Raw genomic sequence first — 22,402 nt, forward strand, 5'->3', positions numbered from 1 at the left:
GTGGGAGAGGCTAACCATCCCGAGTGTATACATACAATCTCGGAGAGGTAGGTACTAAGGCCATTAGCATCTCCTGCTGCTAGCATTACCATGATTACACTCCGAGCTAGTGTGCTGAAAATAGTCAGCAAGAGTGAGTATGTCTTCCTGAGCAAAAATTACGCCTCCAGCTCAAAATGTAGACACACCCTAAGACACCTGGTTTTACAGCACAGGGCTAGGAAAAGTCTCAATAAATCTTTTTTGAAATTGTCTACAGTGTTCTTAAAAACAACTCTTTTCAATAGCACACAGGTACGTGCCACTTACAGAATATATAGCAGTGTGGGATGGTACACTATAGATGTGTTGTTGGTACTCGTGTAGAGCTGGTTGGAAGTTTTCAGTGGAACAGTTTTCCATCATAAAATGCTGATTCAATTAAATCAAAGCTTTTGCCGAAATGTATTGATTTTGTCAAATATTTCAACAAAAAAATTGACACAAAATGTTTTGATAATGTGGCCAAAACATTTCATTTTGACTTTATTGTTTCAAATATTGTGGTATGTCATATAATCCAGAATAATAATAGAAATGATTAAATTGAAACTCAGCACTTTGGCTTTAATCAAAATTAAGTGCTTTGATAAGGTACATATCCAAATCAATACTTTCAGATTCAGGCGCACCGTGTAATTATGATTGCGCGGTCTGTGCTCCCTCAGCTTTCAATATTTCAGTAACATATTTTTTTCAGAAATTTCATTTTGCAGAAAATTTTTACACTTTGTTCTGATTCCGGATGAAAAGAAATTTCAAAATGTCACAATTTCCCTTGGAACAGAAATTCAGAGATTTGATCAGCTCTGCTCATTTGGGAATACCTGCATAACTCATTCACAATAAGTACAGAAATGTCCATAACTCATGCCAATAAAGCATCATCACACCACACCCTCATGCATTCTGTGTGTGTGTGAGAGAAGGGTATATATGTACATCGATAGATAGGTGAGATATTACTTTGTAGCCTGGAATCAACCAAAAATCATTTTTAACATTTAATATTTTCTTGGGAATATTTCTAGTAACATTTAATGACTGTGTATTTTTAAAAAAAGAAAGGAGAAAGAAAAGTGACTAAATTGTAGACATTTGAGTGGAAGTTTAAAACCAAACATTTTGTCTAAGTTACTGTGTTTTAAAATGTCAAAAGAATCATCAGTAAATGTGATTATAATGAAATGTTGCTCTTGTTGTTATGGCAACTGACTTTGAAAACTGCTGTAAAAGGTTGACAAATTATACAGTGCAGTTTTGGTTCATCTTTTTTAAAGTCTCCCATCACTTTACTTTTAAAGAATTTTAAACAGTTTGCACTGAAATTAATGCATTGAGAATATTATATGTTGTCTTAGATGTTTATATGTACATTTATTTCAGTGCATCAAATATCAGTTGCTTTTTGAGACCGAATAACTTCATTTCTACATTATTTACACTTTCTGTAATTTTAATGAGAATATTCCATCGTTCTCTTAGCTGCTCACCTACTTTACCTCATAGCCAATATCAATTTAATCCAATGTGATGGTATCCAAGATACACACTCAGAGGAGGGTGTTTTAAAAGCACACAAGTGAGGTCCTAAATCTGCTCCCCTTGATGTCACTTGATTCAGTGGCAGTAAAGAACCCAGTGTGCCAGACTGGAGATACAAACTGAGGATTTGGCCCATTTAATTCAGCCCTTATTGAAAAGATCCACCAAAATGTACTGAGCAGAAAGGGATCAGAGGCCATCTCATGCCATAACTCTAGCCATTTGTGAGACATCAGCTTCAGAATCATGTTGGAAAGCTTTTTACTTGTTAGGTCAATACAAATGATTTCAGGAATAGGAAATATTCCAGGCATCCATTCTGGACTGATGATCAAAAGACAAAAAGTCAGTGCTTGGTCCTTGTAATATTTCATGGGTGCATGAGCATGATTCACCAATGTTACTCCAGGGTTACTCTGGCATTATTCCATTGAAATCAACAGAATTACATTGACATAGATCTGGAGTAATGCAGAGGTGAATCAAGCCTGCACATCTGTAAAACACAGTAGGACAAGTGAGACCCATATACACCACAGTTATGATGATCCAAGTTCAGAACTCGAAGCGTAATGGTAATGAAACTAGATTGACTTAGGTGAGGCATGACCCATAGTCAAGCATCCGTAGAAAATTTCCAAAGAATGCCAGTGGACTGAGGCTTCTCTTAACTGATGTATTTGTTCTGGGGACAAGCTGGGTGAGGTAATCTCTATTATTGGACCAACTTCTGTGGTGAGAGAGAGAGAAATTTTTGAGTCACACAGAGCTCCTCTTCAGGTCTGGGAAGAGTTCTGTGCAGTTTGAAAGCTTGTCTCTTTCACCAACTGAGGTTGATCCAGTAAAAGATATTATCTCACCAACCTTGTCTCTCTAATATCCTGGGACTGACATGGCTGCAACAACACTGCAAATGTTATGTATGCTGGTCCATCATGCCGTAGAATAGCAACTAAAAGTGTAGTATGTTTTTGGCACAGACTTATTGTAGGTATCTATTGTCTCTTCCGTCACAATACAATATAGAAATAGTATACTACATAGTTTTTAGCATCTGTCCTAATTTAAATAAGATAGCAACTGGTAGTGGGTGGACAGAGTAAAAGATGTTTCTTGTATCAGTGATGATGATTCGGGGCTGGTCATGCACCCATTTCTGAGATGACATGTACTGCACAGTCTTCACGGGGAAATGATGGCCTATGCTTGGTTACTTCTCATCTGCCAGCTAGCTAAGAAGCCGATGCTGATGATCTAGTATAACGGCATAACCGTTCTTCATGGAAATTCCTAAACAGCAGCTGTCCCAGAATGGAATTAGCTAAATCTATTGAGAATGGTAAAAATTGCAGTCAATTAGGGTAGGGAGGGAGGAGAAGAAAAAATGAAGTTTTCTGTTAAGAAAGATGTGGTTTCTACTCTTCACGCAGTACCTCCTATTTCATTTGGGAGTGCGATGCAGAAGATATTTCCAAAGGGATCCTACTGCTTTTCACTGGTGTTTTTATTTAAATGAACAACAACAGGGTTGCATTGGTTCACTTTTGCCATCCTTCTGCTCAATATTCAGTACAAAGCCACTAGTGGAACTTGTGAGGAGCCACCGGCGCCTATGAAATTAATATGCCATTGGCACTAAGCTCTAAGGGCCGGATTTTAAAAGTCTTAAAGAGATGTAGCTAGACACCTAGCAAGGTTTTTAGAAACACCTAATCAGGTTAGGTGCCTAACTCCCATTGAAATTAATGTGGTTTAGATGCCTCCTCTGTTTAGAGGCTTTTGAAAGCCCCACTAGGTGCCTCGCTGCAACTTTAGGCACCTACATACCTTTACGAATCTGGCCCTGAATCTCCTTGTCAGTGGTCGTGGGTGAAACTACTTCTCTGCACACCCAAAGTGGTATTTGCCAAGGAGGTCAGCACTGGCCAAACTCTGCTCCCGCTGAAGGCAGTGGGTGGATTTTTATCCTCGGTTCCGTAGGACTCGCTCACCTATGTGATGTTAAGAATGTGCATAGCTGTTTGCAGGATTGGAGAGTGAAACTGTAACATAGATTTTTCTGCCCGATCTCTGTCTTTGGAAATTGAAGACGCTTCCATTTGGTATCCTGAGCTGTAGACTAATACCTTGAGCAGTTGTTTGCTTCCTGCATGTGAGTGTTTAACCTGAGTGTTCACCCTTCAGTCCCCTCAGCTGGGATTCTGCAGCTTCTCCGAGCATCAGGGAACATTCAGTGATACTCAAGGCAACAAATTTAAAATCAATGAAAAAAACTACTTTTTTTTTTTTTTTTTTTTTTACACAACACTCCCATAATCTGTGAAACTCATTGCCACAAGACATGACAGAGGCCTCGGGCTTTATAGGAGTCAAAAAAGGATTAGATATTTATGTGGAAAATGAGAACATCCTGAGTTACATGTAGAAAGGAAATTAAAAACCAGAAGGGATATATACCTTCATGCTTCAGGGCTTAAACCAACCTCTAAATTACAGGGGTAGGAAGAAACAACCTGATGAGCAAGTTATTTCATAATTGTTCATTATGGCAGTTTCTTTCACGTTCCTGTGAAGTGTTGGATATACTGACCACTGTCAAAGCTAGGCTGCTGGACTAGGTGGGAGTCTGATCATCTGCAGCAATTCCTGTGCTCTTCTCCACCCAAACTAATAACTGATGTTTCTCCCCTTTCAAGGCAGCTTCTAGAATTCACAGCTTACTAGTTTCCTTGGCAACAGCCATGCAGCCAGCATAATACTCTACAGCACATGCTCATTAAATGTCACATCAAGATGAATGTTTTATGCTACTTTTTGAAATCTGGAATTCCAGGCATTCAGATGGTGTGAATCACTGATTTCTGTGTGGCTACCTCATACATCTGTTCAGTTAATCTAGCTGATTATTTGGGTAGAGAACCAGCTTGTCAAATGGTATCATTAGTCTCTTGTCTGGAGAATTCCTAGGCTCTCAGACTCTAGTACTATTACTATGATTTTTTATTATTATTGGTATATGATAGCACATGGGAGCCCTAGTCACAGACCAGGGCCCCAATGTGATAGTGTATACTGGTCCCAAACTCTAGTATTACCTTTCTGGCACCCATCTAGGTCTCATACCGCAAAGTAGCATGATTTTCAAACTACACCCAGCAATGTACACTTATCACAGACTAACACAGACTATCACAGGTTACAGGATGGCCAATTTAAAGCAGGCATGACCTGGTTACCAAGCAGAGCGCCGGCTACAAAGTAGAAAGCCATTTGCCAAACTGCTGCCAAAAAGGAAGAGACCCTGGGGTGCAGCTAGTTCGTGAAGGGCAGGACTTACCAGGGGGTGTTTGAGGAATTCTGAAGTTGGAACCTGCCCTGGACCAGTGTAGACTGAAACAGGAGGAAGAGTTCTCATTGCACCAGCCAAGGAGGAGGGGGAGCTGTCAGGAGTGTGGAAGGGTGTCTAGGGCACTAGGAGACCGGTGTTCAAATCTCTGCTTGAGCAACCATGAGCAAGTCACTGAGCTACTCTGTGCCTCAGTTCCCCATCTGCAAAATGGGGATAATAGCTCCATTCCTCGCAGGACTGTTGTGAGGAGAAATACATTAAGAGTTGGGAGGTGCTTAGATATTACAGTCTTGGGGGCCATGTACGTACCTAGGGCAGAAAGAAGATGGGAAGCTGCCCTCTACCTCACTGCCCTTTAGCACTGCAAGGAGCCACATCAGACAGGCCTGTTGAACCATCCAGTCAGACCTCTTTGCTTCCCAACAGGCAACATGGGGTTGTATTGGACAGATAAAGGTGGAAGTATATTGGATCCCTCAGCTGATTGGCTGCTGTAAGATGAGCACGGGTTGATAGTCTGGATGTTAATATACAGTCTTGGCCGTACTATGGTAGTGATTATCTGCTGTGTCATGGCATTTGCCGTTAAACCATAATCGATTTATGGCAACTGTTCAACAGTTTATGATGCATGGAAGGATATTTTCCTTTGTGGCATGATTCCTCTTTGAGGCAGGATAACTGTGATTACAGCACAATCTCCATTTTAAAAGTAGCTTCACACCCTCACCAGTTTACTGAATATAGGCCTGAGGAGGCATGATAAAAACCAGGGATATGGGAAAATCTTGATCATAAGAGAAATCCTCACTTGGGCAAAATTCTCAGTGTGGCTCTCAACTCTTCATCCCAGCACAGAGTCCAAGTAAGCGTACTATGTGTTGAGGATCAGCTCCCAGGGGGGAAGGAGGCACTGTCTACTGCCCCATCCCTAGTTGCTTCATAGGGATGACTGAGAGGTGTACTGTGGGCGAGTGGATAGAACGCTGGTTGAGGATTCAGGAGAGCTGGGTTCTATTTCTAGGTGATCTTGACTTTCCACTTTGTGCCTCAGTTCCCCATTTGTAAAATTTAGATGAAGATGATGACCTCCTTTTGCTTTGAGATCTGTGGAAGAAGAGAGCGGTGTAAGAGTTAAGTGTTGTTTATTATTACAGCTATTATAAGGCTACGAAGTAGTCTTTGCTCTTACTGGGACTCTTTCTGAGGTGCAATTTGGCCAAGGGAGCCATGTAGTCACATATCCACCTGTCTCTGCTTGCACCCATCCTACCGTCAAACCCTGCTTTTTGTTGGGGTGCCAGGAGTACATGCAGAGTTGAACTCTGCAGCACATAGAGGGGTTTAGATCCTGGTACTGGGTTTCCTAACTCCTGCCTCCCCAGGTACAGTGGACCCTGCATTCAGGGGTTTCTACAGCCCTGGAAGTGATGGGTGGCAGGATTTGGTCCAAAGAGAGTTTGCCAGAGTAAGGACTGCAGTACAGTCCATGTTGCATGTATGAGTGGTGCTACTGACTACATTACACTCGTAAACATCAAACTGGACCCTGTGATCAGGTATGGTATTGGTTAATAAACAGGTGGCTCAATGTTGTCTTATGAGAGAACTGACTCAATGCAATCTGACATCTAGGAGGCTTCTATGTACCATCCTCACATGCAAGGTTTGCTGTGATTCATACTTGTGGTCTTTGCTATCCCGTGTGTTGATCTCTCACATCCTACCCTGGAACTGGTGAATTAAATGTGCACTAGTGAAATCCCCACTCCAACTGATAATATAAATTACCCAGTTAAAACCAATGAGAAACCAATATTATTTTTGTGAAGTGACAAGGAAATATTTCCTCTTCCCAAGGTCCCTGTGCTATCAAATTCTTACACCTGTGAATACAATTTAATATCATGAACAGGCCTTCAAATACGTGATGTCTTGCAGCATGAGAAGAGAAATTGTCAACTCTTCCATTGTTTCTATTTAATTTACCTTTAATGGCATGAGACTCTAGCTTTGCTGTAGTTCCCTTTTCCTAAGAAAAATTGATTTTCAGATATACACAGATTGTGTTTTTATTTCATACATGATGTGTTAATAAAAATAAAGGAAGTAAGTAGCTGGGAACAAAATCTGAATTAAGATTGGCTATTTATAAGGTGATATTTTATAAAAGGACATTTATTTGCTCCACGTGTCACAGAGAATTTAAATCCACACAGACATTTTTTTAAAATGATCTAGAAGGAGAAAAGATAATGTATTCTTAGTGAGTGCATAAAGTATAGTAGTTTTAAAAACAATAAATGCAAGGTCATATTAGGGCAAAACTGTTAATTACCCACTTCATTATTGTCAAGGTTAAAACAGTATTTGAGAGCAGAAGCTGTTTTTCATCTGCTCTTTGAAACAAGGTGAAACAGCTGTTCTTACAGACAGATCCATTATAGCTTATCAGTAGAGAACAGACCACTAAAGGAACACAGTGACATATGGCTACTGTCATTGGCAGCCACAACAAACACCAAAACTAGTCAGGAACCAATGGAAATGAAACAAAAGCTGCCGCTTGAACTTAGTGGACTTTAATTCAACTAGATTGGGTTGCATTGATTTTATTGTATGACAGTTACAGTGGCATAAATTTCATTAGTGCTCCTTAATCTATTGTAATATTGACCTATCTAAAATGGCACATTGTTTTTGCACTGATAAATGTTCTCTAATAAACACTGGAAATTGACAGTAACAACCCACAACCATCTTTTGTGAAATTTACTTAAACCGAGTTGTACGATACTGTATGTTTTGATTTTCATTATTCATGCTTGGCTAGTTATTGTACAAGATTCAGTTACATGAACTCAACAAAAGAGAGAAACAAATGTAACCTAAATCTTAGCTGAATAAATCTTAGCAAATAGTGCGTTGTTTTTAACTATAAAAAGATCTGCATTTCTTTACCTTCAGCAATCTAAATTCCATTGGTCTAAAAAACTCTAAAAAGTCTAATAGGACTCAAGAAAAGAATTTGTATAAAATAAAATACATATACAGGTCAGGAATAATGTATAGTCTTTATTTGGAAATATTGTGGGTAGTTTTTAAAGAATGAGTTAAAGCTAGTTGTTTTTGTTTGTTTGTTTGTTTGTTTGGGGGGGGATTGTTGGTTTGTTTGGTTTTTATTTCCAATGTGATACAATTTGAAATTGCTAAACTTTCCTATTATAAAGTTACTAGCAAAGAATATCCTTGTACTACCAACACTTTTGGTGTAATCTCTTTTTTCCCCCTAAAACAGAGCAAGGTTTTCAATCTTTTGTAATTTCTGCTGTCATATCTACATTTCATGAGATTCTTTTTTTGTTAGCTAATATCTACATGATACTATTGCATAGAGAGCATTGATGTAACAACAGGGACCTACGTTCTCAAACTTGGGAACCTCAGGTTAGGCACCTAAACCCCTATTTAGGCATCTAAATGAAAGCAACTTGATTTTCAGAAGGTGCTCAGCACCTATAGCTCCTTCAGTGGATTTTGTGGATGCTCAGCACCTCTGAAATTCAGGCTGCTTTTATTAAGGATAATAGAGTTTCAAGTGCTTCATCTAACACTCTTTGAAGTCCAGTGGGAGTCTTTCTATTGATTTTAATGAGATTTAATTGATTTAATGGCATCAGACCTTTGGTACCTAACTTTAGGCTCTTAAATTTTGGCCATGGTTTATATCACGTTAGTGACTTGACTCCACTTATGTAGTGCAAAAATGTCCACTTCATAGCAAACTTACAGTACATCAGCTAAGCACACGGACCTTCTTTTTAGAGAATACTCAGTGTCCTGACATTAGTGTAATTCTGTAAAAACACCTGATTTAACTTTTGAAGCAAAGATTCTGTTTATTTTTTAATCATAATGGTAGCATTCTTAAAGATGGATCCTTGTTTATTTTTTAGACCTAATAAATAATACAAATGAAGTTTATTTATCCGCATGTGAGAGACACTACAGTATTTGAGTTACTCTTCATAAAGCAAATATTAGATGAGGGTTTAATGCTTCATTCTGGAATTATTGGTATTGGACCTCTGAGAAATATATTTAAAATTATCTTCCTCAGTATCTTCAACTTTCATTTAACAGGAGCAATACTCAGAGTTCTTCTTGATGTAATACTTGCTTCTGCAATTATTACATACTGTACTGTCCAAAGATCTCACTTTTTTCCTTTTTAGGAAACTGTATTTAGATAGCAATTCACCTCGTGATTTCAGTGGCATGTTTTTGTCAGTAATAACAACAATACTCTGCACTTCCATGGCAGCTTCCAGGCAAGAATCTCAGAGCACTTACATTAATCTAGAATCTCCACATCCCTATATGGTAGCTAAGTGTTATCCACATTTTATGTATAAAGAAACTAAGGTAAATAGAAACTACAGCCTGTAAAAAGTCAGCATTTGCCAATGGTCATCCCACACAGTGCTACCCAAGATACAAGAGTTTTCCCCCTATATTTAGAAAAGGAAATAGCTGACCTATCTCAGCTATAATGATCTGCTGACCAGTTTTGGCATTTTAATGGTGACCACTGTGAGTGACTTGACACAGCAAACATAAGGAAGTGTGTGATGGAGTCAGGAATAGAACCTACGTTTCCTGATGCGTAGGCCTGTTCTCTAGCTAGAAGACTATCCTTCCTCATTGTATGAAATGCAATAGATTGAACAACATTATGTTCATTGACAGTTAAGTACGTGATCCCATTCCAAGAGATCCTAAGTGAATATATTTGAGAATAGGTTAGAGAAGGCTTCTTTGTGGAGAGCGTGGTTTGATTTGAACCCTCTGATCTCTGTTGTTGGTCTGGGGTTTTTCAGGAGGTAGGTATGTTTATCTCATTCGTGTACACACTTCTTCCCCAGAATGAATTGATAAGTTCTGAAATCTGCCCCACATTGAAAGAGGGATCAAATTTGTTCTTTCTGCAGCAAACCTCTTGGCAAGGGATCAGATTGGCAAAAATTCCACAGAGTTCCTCTGCAGGGCTTCCCTTCACTGGGAAGGATGAGTGGGGAACTCAGGAGTTCATTGGACCTGAAGTCCCCAAACCCATCTGATCCACAGAAGTAGGAATTAGAGCTGTTTGGGAATTTTCTCTCAGAATGGTTTTTGAACAGAAAATGCCCTTTTTGCAAAATCAAAATTTCCATAAGAAAAAAATTTCAATTTTGGTGGTAATTTGAGCTTTTCCATTGAGAAGACCACAGTGATGACTCCTCAGCTGTCCACCTGGATGGCTCTTATCCATTTCATTTTTGGCCTCCAGACAGAAAATGAAATTGACCAGAGCTTTCCATCCAGGCTGCTGGAGGGCTGAGCTACTCTGCTCTGAACCTCGCCATCTTTCCCACCCAGGCCCAGTTGCCAGTGAGGCAGACACAGAGCCAGGCACGCCGCCTTTCCACTTCCCCCTCAACCCAGCTGCTGGAGAGACAGCCAAACTACAGGAGACAAAGAGCAGGGGCACTCAGCCTCTGGCAGTCCACCTGGCAGGCTCTTGTTGAGAGAAAGTGCAACTGACGAGCCTTCCAGGGGGGCAGGCAGCAATCTGAAAAATTCCATGTTGGTTCTATTGAAACTGAATTGTTCTTGAACCCCTTTCCCATGAAACAATTTATATTTTTGACTTTTTTTAATCCTGATTTGGAATGAAACACTTTCTGAAAAACGTGACATTTTTCATGGGACAGAATTTCTGTTTTCCAGCCAGGTCTGATAGGAACTGACCAATAAAGCAACATCTTAAACAGTCCGTAAAGGAGGCATTCGGCCACTGGCCCGGTTCCAATGTAGCTGCTCAGCAGCAGCTGCAGAGGTGATTCTGCAGGAATTAATGCTGCTCCAGGCAGAATTAATTCCCCTCCCCCTGGGAAAAATGCTTGGATACCTGCAGGTGCACTTTCCATCCCCAAAGCCCAGTGGAATTCTTTCTTCATGGAGTCCCAGAAGTGGGGCATCTTTGGGTTGCAAAGGAAGGAGAATTCCTATTCCAACCCCCCTCTTCAGGGGAGAGTTTACCCACAAAAGTTCCCCTCTGCTCCTGCTCATTCCAGGCACAGAGAAGGCAGAGAGAATGGACAGTCCAGACCAGAGACTCCCCTCTTTTGGTATGTCTTCACTGACAGCGTCAAATTCAGCACCGTCAGATCGATTCTTCGGAATCAATTGAGCGGAAGTGGAGACCCACTCAGTCAAACTGGAAACTGACTCAATAATTCCACCCCCAGAAAAAGAGTAATGCTGCGTCAACGGGAGGGCATTTCCCATCAGCACAGCATAATGTGGACGCCGGGCTCATTAGAATTTAGGAAGTCGACGAGAGATACACAAACTACTTTACGTAGCTTGTGTATCTCCAGTCAACTGCCACCAAATTTCACAGTAAGTGTAGACCAGGTGTTTGAAGAATAGCCCAAGGAGATGATTAAGTCAGCACTTCTATCCTGAGCACACGTTTATACTGGAGAAGTTTAATGGCACTTGGGCATTTCAGTCTTGTATTCAGTTATAAGCATTTCATTGTCGAATGTGCTGTTTGATTGTGATCATTAAATATGAATGATCATAAAGTCATCCTGCCAAAGAGAGGCAATAGTTTGATGAAATGACTCCTTTCACATTATTGAATAGCTTCAAAGTCAAAAGATTCAATCTGTTTCCTTTTTTTATTTTCCTGTGATTTCAATGTCACTAGCTTTAAATTGACAACCTGGATAAATAATTATGGGCATAAATCAGAGCTGGGATCAATGCAAGGTCATAATTGTTTTGCATTTAGCCCAGCTTTACTGAGGTGGCCTTTTCTGAATAACATAGAAGTGCATTGCTGTTGATTTTGTGGAGATTCAGCAAAAAGGCAGTTGAAGCAGAGACAAGAAGAAAGGCAGACACTGTAAAGGCAACATGTCCCTCTGACTTCAGTGAGAGCTTTACTTGAGGAAAACATGAACAAAGATTCAGGATTTAATACAAATATAGAAATCAGTGAGTAAACATTGGTACTGCACAGACTCACACATACATAGGCAACCTTAATTCTGGCATTTCCAAACTTTTAAACACTTAACATTGCAACCTGGCCATTACACCAGCTGTGCAAGTAACAGCAAGTGTTTCCTTGCTCCTCACGCATACATACACACTGCACACCTTTGTACGGATCAGGGCTTAAAACAGAGAATACTGTAGGTACAGTCTCACTGGGAGGAAAACTATCGTTGTCCTGCTCAGTGCTGTGATGCAACTTGTGTTGATCTAGTTAAAGGTGTTTATAAAATCTTTCAGTGTTCAACATTAAAACAGTGATACTTGGGTTTGGGATTCTATTTTACAGACTTGGTGTACTCGGTTTCTTGACAGACACCCAAAAGCATTCATTCTGAAGTTGAAAGTTTTATTGGTCAAACACAAGAAAGAATAAGAAATTAAAACAAGCATTTATATTGCAATTGAAATTTAGTAAGTATGCAAAACAAACTTAATTGAAACCTGTTAAAGTCTCTCTCCTTTGGGAGGCAAAATATCAGAGTCTCTTATTTTCCTTAGCAACTTTTCTTTGATGAGAAGGAATGGGTTAATTTTACCATCAGTCCTGATGTGCGAAAAGCATTCCCTTCTCCTGTTTTTAACAAACAGACAGATACATGTGGGAGGAGAGACAAGATAGAAAAGATGGGGAACATAAGGCTTTGGTTGCTGTTTTGGGAACACAGGATGGCTGGTTAGTTACTAATGGATGCTTTGGCTGGCAGGTCAACCATGACACCTGTTGTTTGGATCCTGTTTCATATTCCGGTCAGGACCATCATCTTGTTGGATCTTTTCTCCTTAGACAGGGCAGGATTGTGGTCATCTCATCTTGTTGTGCTGATGCAGTACAATTGGTTTCAGGATTCAGTGAAAACCCAAGAGTGTGAGAGATAGGTTAGAAGGAAAGAAGGGGGCAGAAAGTAACATAACAGGGAAGAGAACAGAACAGGACCTTACGCATCTCTGCAGTGCTGGCAATCAGGTCTCTCCAGTGATGGGCTGAGGACTGGATGTCATGACGATATGATGATTTTCAGGAATCAGAAGTGAAAAACCAAAGTTTCTTAAAGAAGACCAAGGCCTGCTGGCCTTCCCCTCAGGAAGAAAGTCCTTCGGTCTGGTCTGCTCCCTCTGTCTTGGGGTTGGAAAAGATGAGATGAGTTGATATGAGCTGGGAGATGAGAATTGGGATGCAAGGCGGTATGGGGGATGATTTTCTTTCAAAGTCTGTTTTTAAGAACCCCGAAAAGGTGTGGGGGAAGTGAGTGATATAGTTCTTCCCCTCTTTATTTTGTCCATCGATTAGGCATAATATCTGCCACACCAATTTTGGTTCATTAATTTCTCTTTTAACATTATCTTATTTTTACCAGGAATAATTTCAGCAGTCCTTAAACTATGTTCCTTTTTGTTTGGACTTATCCAGTATCTCCATCTGGTTTTCTTGCACTTGATCAGAACATTAATTATTAAAAACAGCCCGACCTGTTTTCGGTGGTTAATTTCCAAGAAAACAAAAAGTTATAGGTTATTGTGACATCATATGAACTTGCACAGACTTTTTTTTTTTTTAACATTCGAGCTTACAATTGGAGTCAGTTGTTAGGCCCAGTAACCACAACAGCTGACAGGAGTGAAGCTCTTATGTTAACCTGTGCCAACCTTTATTTTTGCATAAGCCAGTAATACTCTTTTGTACCTAGCAATGATAATGGTGATGCCCATTGATTTTGTCCTTCAGCCAGTTTTAAGTCCCTATGCCAATGATCTAGGCCAGTTTGAATGAATATTTTAAGTTGGGTTTTCTGCAGTATCATACCAAACGTTGTCAGGTAGTTCAGAGAGCGTTACATTGGCTACATTCTCTTCATCTACTAACTAAACTTCTGTCATTCAGTGAGCGCCATCAGCTTTGTCTAGAAATATTTGTTTTTATAAAGCAAATGCTCGGTTTTGCTGATAATTCCTATCCCAGCCTCCTTTCACAGATGCCTCCTTGCTGTGTCCAGTCAGCACTGGTCCATATGACTCAACCTGAGCTGCACTAGGATGCTGGGGTTGTGCACTTCTGGTAAAGCCTCCTCAGTCTGTGTTGGAATTAAACAAGGATTGAGCTCAATGCCCCAGACTGTATTTCAAACACACTCTCTGACATCAACACTTAAGCCAAAGCCAGGTCTGCACTTAAAGCCAGTATGTAACCTAAATAGCCAGGCTGTGCACTGAGGGAATCAGTGGGGGCCAGATGTGCAAAGCTTCAGAGCAGCTGTTGCATCCTTTAGAGTTGCAGTGGCCCCTCTGTTTCCTTCTGTGGGCAACCTCTATGGGGGGATGATCCATCCACCTTTGTCTCCTAGAATGGTGGAGCACAAGAATCGCCTTTGAAGCCATGCTCTGTGGCACACACAAAGGGGGGATCATAAAGACACAGAAAGATAACACACAATTGCTGCTACAGGATATCTGCCTAGGCTGGCTAAGTTCTATTTACAAGCTAAACAAGTTAAAAATATAGGCCCACATACTCAGCCAGTGTGAATCAGCAAAGCCAATTTGACATCACTTGGAGCCACACCGATTCACACCAGCTGGCCCGTAATCAGCCCTTCTCATTATCACAGGAAATTTACAAACATCCCGGTGGTTGTTTCTGACCCTCTCAGTAGGAGTTGATGATTAATCAATATTAATATCATTGCTATAATCATATGCTACAGTGATAGCTATAATTCGTCAGAAAATAGTTCCGTCTCTGATAGATGAGCACAGAACTCAAGCGTTGCTGACTTCATGTGTGTCATTAAGTCCCAGTTATGAGGCCCATCATCCTCACTTGTAATTAGTAGGGAACAGGTGTTGCATGGTTGAGTGGTGTGAAGCAGTTTGGGGAAAAGAGAGCTCACGCATTCTGTCCCTCTAACTCTCTTCTCAGCTACGGCTGTGGAGATCACTCCATCCCCAAGGCTGCAGAAATGTTGCTGAGGACAGAAAGGAGAGAGGGCAGATGACTATGCAGCATTTAGGATACAGGAAAGGCTACCACAGCCTGGTCAGGCCACCCAGCTCCCACACTGGTGATGTCCCAGGTCCATGATTTAGCCCTTCCAAAAGATATTTGATTAATTAAAGACATTATTGCAGGCAGGTGAACTGCTGAAAGCTGTGAATGTCCCTACATTCCATCACACAAAAGATAAATATTTAGGTTTTACTCTTTATTTTTATTTCCCGTCTGGTGTCTACAATGTTAGATGAACTCCAATGTAATTACTTAGGGTGGTCCTGTTACACTCAGAAAGACTGTTTTGAAAGAAAGTAGTCCCAATAAATTGCACACTGCTTTCCATTCTGACACTTTCCCAGTCAGACGTATCAGTGAATACAGACTGGAATGATTTTCTTTTAGCTTATCCATATACTGTACGCCAGCTTCAGATTATTAGCCTTGCCTGATATAGACTAGCAGCAAATAATAATGAATATAATGGTCCCAAAATTTTCAAAAGTGACTAGTAATTTGGGGTGCCTCCATATTTTGAGAGCTGAATACCCTGCCTCTGAAAATTAGACCCTTTTCAAGGTGTCTTAAGATAGACACCCAAAACTGAGACATCCAGGATCACTAGTTTCTTTTGGTAATCTCATCCTATAATTTTTCTCTGTCTCTGCATGATTCTGCAGTAAAGTATTTATTGGAAAAAATAAACTTTTCCTGCAAATGAATAATTCTGAGATACCCGAAAGAAGAAGAGAACATAATCTCTGAATATATTGCTTGCTAGATCACTGAGATCATTTTGTTCGGTGGTTTTATCAGTCAAATATTAAATAGAAGATTTATTTAATCAAAGCAATTTTCTGTTCCCAGACTATCGTTAGAGGAAATAAACCTCAAAAGGATACTTCAATCAATGGCCTGCTGGAAGAATTTGACAATATCTCAGTGACACGTTCCAATTCCCTGCGGAAGGAAAGTCCTCCCACTCCACACCAAGGAAACTCAAACCATGTACAAAGCCACCAGGAGGAAAATGGTTATATCACATATTCTCAGTATTCCAGTGAGTCGGACAGCACGACAGACTATGTCGCTGAAAAATACAAAGACAAGAGTCTTTATGGGGAAGAGCTAGACAGATACTGCCAAGGTAGCTTCAGCACAAAACAAAATGGACATGTGATGAAAACAAAACCCAGAGATGCCTATTATTCAGATGTTAAACCCCTGAAGCCTGACATGTCAAGGTTCCTTCCAGATTATCATACACACATGGAAACAAAAAGCAAAACAATTGAATACAGTGGCCTAAATTTGGAATATCAAAGAATTCCTAGTGGATCCTCTCTAGACTACAGAGAACCCTTTCATTATGCGCCGTCTGGAACTCCAGTACACAGTGAATGCTCCAAAGAGAGACTGGAATACAGTGACAGCGACTGGGGCAATGGACCAGACAAAGATGACTATGACAAAAGACCAAAGTCGTCATATGTAAACCAGACAAGTCCTCAGCTAGCCATGAGACAGAGATCCAGATCAGGTTCGGGTCTTCAGGAACCAGTCATGCCGTACGGAGCAAGTGCTCTGAAAGCAAATCCACAAGGATATTCGTATAGTTCATACACCTACCCTCGCTTGTCAGAAACTGCGGCGGGCATTCCAAAGGTAAAGTTAGCATCTGCAACTATAGATGCAGGCCAACACTTCCAAAATTGCGACCCACAGTTTCCAAATGTGGCTGTATAAAGCTGAGCACCTGAATCCATAGTTAGGCACCTAGGTAAAAATTGCCTGATTTCCTGAAGTGCTCAACACCTTTAGCTCCCATTGACTTCACTGGGAGGTGCAAGTGCTCAACAAGTCAATACCTTTGAAAACCAGGCTGCTTTTACTTAGGTGTCCCAATATGGACATAAGTACCTCAGTTTAGGCCCCCAAGTTTATATATTTTGGTCATGGTCTTTTATATTTCCTCTAAAGCACTGAGGAAAGAGCTGTAAATTAAAGGGCTTTCAAGGGTTACTGAGGCTTGGTCTACACTTACCCGGTGATTCGGCGGCAGTCGACGGGAGTTACACAAACTATGCAGAGAGCTTGCATAACTCCTATCGACTGGTGTGCTTCTCTTCTGTGTGCCGTCTTCACTGCACTGCGCCTCTTGAGGGGGGTGGATTAACAGCATTGACTTCTGGATCTACTGAGTGGGTCTTCACTGACTGCCCAGTCGATCCAGATAAGTCGATCTGACGGTGGTGACATCAGTGTAGATGTACCCTAAGTAAAGGGTGTAAATGTATATAGTTGAATTCTTTTAATTGTTAACCTTGAAAATCCCTTAATTTATGGTATCACGCTGCCTGGAGTGGCTTACAACTATGAGTGCTGACTTCAGGACAGACTGTCAAAAGCAAGGCAGACAACCCAGACTGGTGGTATGTTCTATTATTAGATTTCACCAACCCAGTTCCAAATGTGAACTCTTGAAGTTTTACAATAGCCTTGTAATGGAGTCACAGACAATCCCCTTAGACACTCCAGTCTATCTTGCCACCTAGGCAACCGGGACAATAAGATAAATGGTCACTTACCCCAAAAATCACAAAATATTCAGGTTGCACCCAGTCCCAAGAGTCACCCAGGTCGATTTGCATTCTGGGTCTCACACCAAAGACAACGCTGGTAGCCAATTCTATAGTAAACTCGCTAATGGTTTATTAACTAAGAAAAGGAAGGAGAGTTATTGAGAGGTTAAAGCAGGTAAAATATATGTACAGGTGAGTCATAGTCTATAATTTCAAAGGGTAGCAGAGATTTAGTAATCCGCCAGTTTCCCAAAAAACTTTTAGTGCTAATCAGAGTAATTCTGGGAATCTCCATCTTCTCATTCAGTTATTCTTCCCTGTTAGAATCCAAACAGTCCAGAGATGAAGAATTTTTCCTTGTGTCCATACTTATAGCTTCTTCTCACAGAAAGCAAGCTGACAGGATGACTCTCCACACAGGCTCTTTCTTCAATGGTGGAGAGAGAGGAATACATTTAGAGTCTTTGATCTCTGAACATCACACACAATAATCACTGGCCTTTAAATGTGCAAGAATTAGTACTTTCCTGTTAAAGTTCTTCATTTGCATTCCACAAGGCTTCTTTCTCATTTGATGGGTTATTTACTTACAGGGATATATACAATGTAAATGTCTGCTATTACATTAGAATAGGATACAGAGATGTGAACACCAGGCATATAACATCCCGTTAGTTTTCATGAAGTTTAAACACTAAATACATTCTAATATATTGAACAATCCCTTTGATCTATACTAACACACAAGTGAATTGGCCTGGCTTCTGACTGTGAGTGTGTCGGTTCTCAGCTGATGCCTAAGCCAGGCCTTGGCCAGAGCTGGCATTTGGCTTACCAGCATCACATGTAGCTCTTTCCTCGGTTTTTTAGAGAAAAAAATGGCCAAAATATACAAAGATGGGGGCCCAAACTGTGGCACCTAAGTCAGATGCCTAAGTAAAAGCAGCCTGGTTTTCAAAGGTATTGCTTTGCTGAGCTCTTGCAGCTCCCAGATGCTGAGCCCTTCTTCCAAGAGATGAGCTCTATTTAATTGTTGTATAATGTAACATTTTAATGTTCATGACGTGTGCTGGGTTGAGAGCACTGGGAAATTGATCCTATCCACCTCCAGAAAAGAAAGCAACAATCTAAGCTCTCCCACAAACATATGGTGACTATATGCCAGAGGGATGTGAAAAGCTTATTGACTCTCCATTCCCACCCACTCCTTGGCTTGTCTGCTGATGTTGCCCCCCAGAGTTCTAATTAGTGCCAGTGTTTATTAGAGGTAAAGGAGGCAGTGTTTAGTCCAGATTAAATTCAGGCAATGGTTTTGGTTTTGGGTTCAAGGCCAAACCTCAGGGGACAAAAGAACTCCCAGCCACTAGGTCTCTGTGATTGCCTCTTCTGTGCTCATTTGTGTTAGTCTAAGTGATGTTTTGATTACCTGTGGCTGGGATGACCAGATGTCCCAATTTTATAGGGACAATCCCGATATTCGGGGCTTTTTCTTGACACCTATTACCCTCCACCCCCTGTCCCAGTTTTTCACCCTTGCTATCTGGTCATCCTATCTGCGGCTAACTCAGATACGCTAACAAAGCACTGTCAACTGCAGCCATTCACATTGAACAGCAAGAGAGTGATTCTTGTCTGGGCTCTGCTATTTCTGCCTGGCTTTCGACAGTGTCAGCTGAGGTTCTAATGAGGAGATTTTGGTCCACGAATGGAAGAAACCTTTTGGTCCAATTTGGATACAAGTTTTTTTTGTTTTGTTTTTTTTTTTTAAACTTCCTAAATTCAAAGGGAGGGTGTTTGGGAATTAACTGGCTTGGTCGGGCCCATCCCTAAAATGTAACAGGTTTAATTATGATATAGAATAACTGTTACTGCATTTTTCTAAATCTACAAGATTTTCAAATGTTAACACTTGAGCCAAGCACATGTATTAGAACCACACGAGAAGTGAGGTTTATTCTACCCTTTGTCAGGGATAAATGAAGAGAAAGAGAAGTTTGTCAAATGGGGAGGTTAACCTGAAAGTAAAGTTTACTCCAAAAACATAAAATTGGGCTGAATGCCATGCAAATCGAGAGTCAGTGGCAAGGCAAAAAAAAAAAAAAAAGACACTCTTCTTCCGACCCATATACATTCAAATGTGTTCCAAGAGCATACACTGAAGTTTTATACATACATTACATACATTTTATTATTATGCATGTTACAATAGCACCAAGAGGCCCCACCCAAGATCTAAGTGATATTGGGCCAGGCACTATACAAACACAAAGTGAGAGACAGTCCCTGCTCCAAGAGATTACAATTGAAATAGACAAAACACAAATGGTGAGAGGTGAAGTGACTTTCTCAAGGTCACACATGAGGTTAGTGGCAGAGCCAGGAATAGGATCCAGGTCTTCTGACTCACAACCCAGTATCCTCTTCATTAGACCCCCCTGCTTCTCCTTTTAAAATGACAAAAGATACTGTGCAGCAGCGCTCTGACTCTGCTTTGTAGACCTGAGGATGCCCAACTGGAGACACTGTAAAGAAGCCTGATTTTAGACAGCAGGTTCTGAGCACTTTCTGCAAATCAGTATATTTTAATGTGTCTCAGATCAGGCACCTCAACATCAAAATACCCCAAAATACCATTAACTTCTGAAAATGTAGCCCAATTTGTGCACAACTATTATATGCTAAAATTGAGCCTGTACATGGTATTTTCCTGTTCTCAAGCAATAAAACTGAACATGAAAGTTAAGAAAAAAATCTGGTGCAAAAAGTCATATTCATTGATAACGTACCAAACCAAGAAATATTCTAGAAACCGATGATCATTGCACTAAAGAAAATACATTGGTATGAATTCTAAAATCCTAGGAGACAGCCCCAGATGGGCTTTTCTATCAAGGGCAAATATATAGCTAATTCATAAATTCCCTTGTTGCCTGATCCTGCAGACTTTTGCCACCTGTTAATCACCTCAGTAGTAGCACCACCTTTTTAGTAAGAATTTGCAGGATTGGTCCCTTAAACAGGACTATAGGCAGGGATGTATTTTAAAAGGATCAAAGCACTGTAAGCTCTTTGGAAAATATCCCATTGAAATACAGTAAGAACTTTTAACACAAAAGTGCCTTCCTGCAAGATTCATTGTTAGCAGTACATTCTTTAGAACCCTGACAACACTCCTACCACTTTGGTGCGCTGATGCTTGATGATTCGCCATTCTTTGCAGCAGTTACCGTATTTCCCCATGTATAAGACGCACCTTTTTTCGAAAAATTTGGGGTCTAAAAACTGGGTGCGTCTTATACAGTGGTACTTACCGGTGATGTACCGTAATACATTTATTTTCAAATTTCGGGCCCCAAAATTAATGTGCGTCTTATACATGGGGAAATACGGTACATTTCCCAAACCCATCACCAATTCTAGGAACTGAACAGCAGTCTTTTGTCTACAGATGATTGCTAGGGAGATTCCTTTTCAGAGAGGTAGTAATGAAACAATGGTTTATTAGATGAGTTTACTAAATGAGAATCAGGTCTTGAATCTGGTATCTTACCACTGAGATTGTCTCTAAAGTATAATTAAAAGGAAAAAAGTAAGTATTGAAAAAGCTGCAGACACAAATGCATGGCTTTAAAAATATATTCAGGAAAGATAGTCATTACAGGTAATAAGTCTGAAGAGTAGATTTAGTTCAGTATTACTTGCAATTGTTTCGTCTGATATACCATGTACCTCAGATCCATCCCCAGTGTAACTCAAGTGAATTCAGTGATGTTACCACAGGGATGCATTTGGCCTTATGTGTTTAACTTCAGCCTCACAATGGGATCCAGGAAGGTGACTCTTCAAACATACATACTGTCTCATTAATTTCATAGATCCATCTAGAAGGTATCATGTCCCCAACAGTAGACCATATCATCTGCTTTAGAGGAAGGTAGGACAAGTTTCTTCCTCTCCTCCTTCAGTAAGAGGTTGGTTTGTGCCCTTTGGATTTGATCAAAAGCCCACTGAAGTTAAACTTGCCCTGAACCAGGAGGGTTTATGTCCTATATACATTTTGTTTCTTAGCTGATGTAGCTGTGGATGTTTATGTACACATTTAATCCTTTTTTAAAGCATATTAACTTCTTGGCCTTTATGATATCTTGTAGCAATGAGTTCCAAAGGTTACTTTTGTTCGCTGTAATTTTACCAGCTTTAAATGTGTCACCTTTCAATTTCACTATATGTTCCCTTGTTCTTGAGTCCTGAGAGGGTAAATAGGATTCCAATATCTGACAGTGTTGCATCTTTACTAGCTGAAAAGTGTAGGTTTGGGTTAGGTATGTCCTTTTGTTCTGACGGCTGATCCCCCCTCAAAAAAAACCCCACACTTATACTTCTGTGCAATATCCTTGTCCACCTTAAGCATTTCCTTTTGTTTGCTGGCCATCTCAAAGACCCACCAATTCTCTCACAGGTTCCTTGCTTCTGATATACATTCTTATTATTTGTTTGTATGTCTTTGGCTTTTTGCTCTTTCAATCCCCTCCTGGCCTTCTTAACTTCCACCTTACATTTTTACAACCTATAAAGGCTGGTTTGTAATTATGATGGAAGTAAGAGTTTGTTCCTTTCCTTTGGCTTCACTTGGGGTTGATTTCCATTTTTGAAGGATACCTGTTTGGTTTTTACTAATCTCTTGCTTTTTACCATTTAATCAATGCTGTTTTGTATTACCTTCTTGCTTTCTTTATAGTTTAAGGATACACATACCTCTAGAGACTCTATTGTCCTATGATACAGCAGCCTCCA

General features: G+C 40.3%; 1 protein-coding gene across 2 annotated transcripts in view; it reads left to right on the forward strand.

The window, feature by feature from the left end:
* The window catches only part of PAK5 (p21 (RAC1) activated kinase 5), a 116,004-nt gene that overhangs the window by 60,651 nt on the left and 32,951 nt on the right, over nt 1-22,402 (forward strand). For both annotated transcript variants that reach the window (XM_067565307.1, XM_067565308.1), the window contains one exon: nt 15,894-16,691. In XM_067565307.1, coding sequence (XP_067421408.1) covers nt 15,894-16,691 — 798 coding nt within the window. The remainder of the gene's footprint in view (nt 1-15,893; nt 16,692-22,402) is intronic.

The sequence above is a fragment of the Emydura macquarii genome, unplaced genomic scaffold (assembly GCF_026122565.2).
Source record: "Emydura macquarii macquarii isolate MOO-44397 ecotype Brisbane River unplaced genomic scaffold, CSIRO-AGI_Emac_v2 contig_2676, whole genome shotgun sequence".
NCBI classification, from domain to species: domain Eukaryota; kingdom Metazoa; phylum Chordata; order Testudines; family Chelidae; genus Emydura; species Emydura macquarii.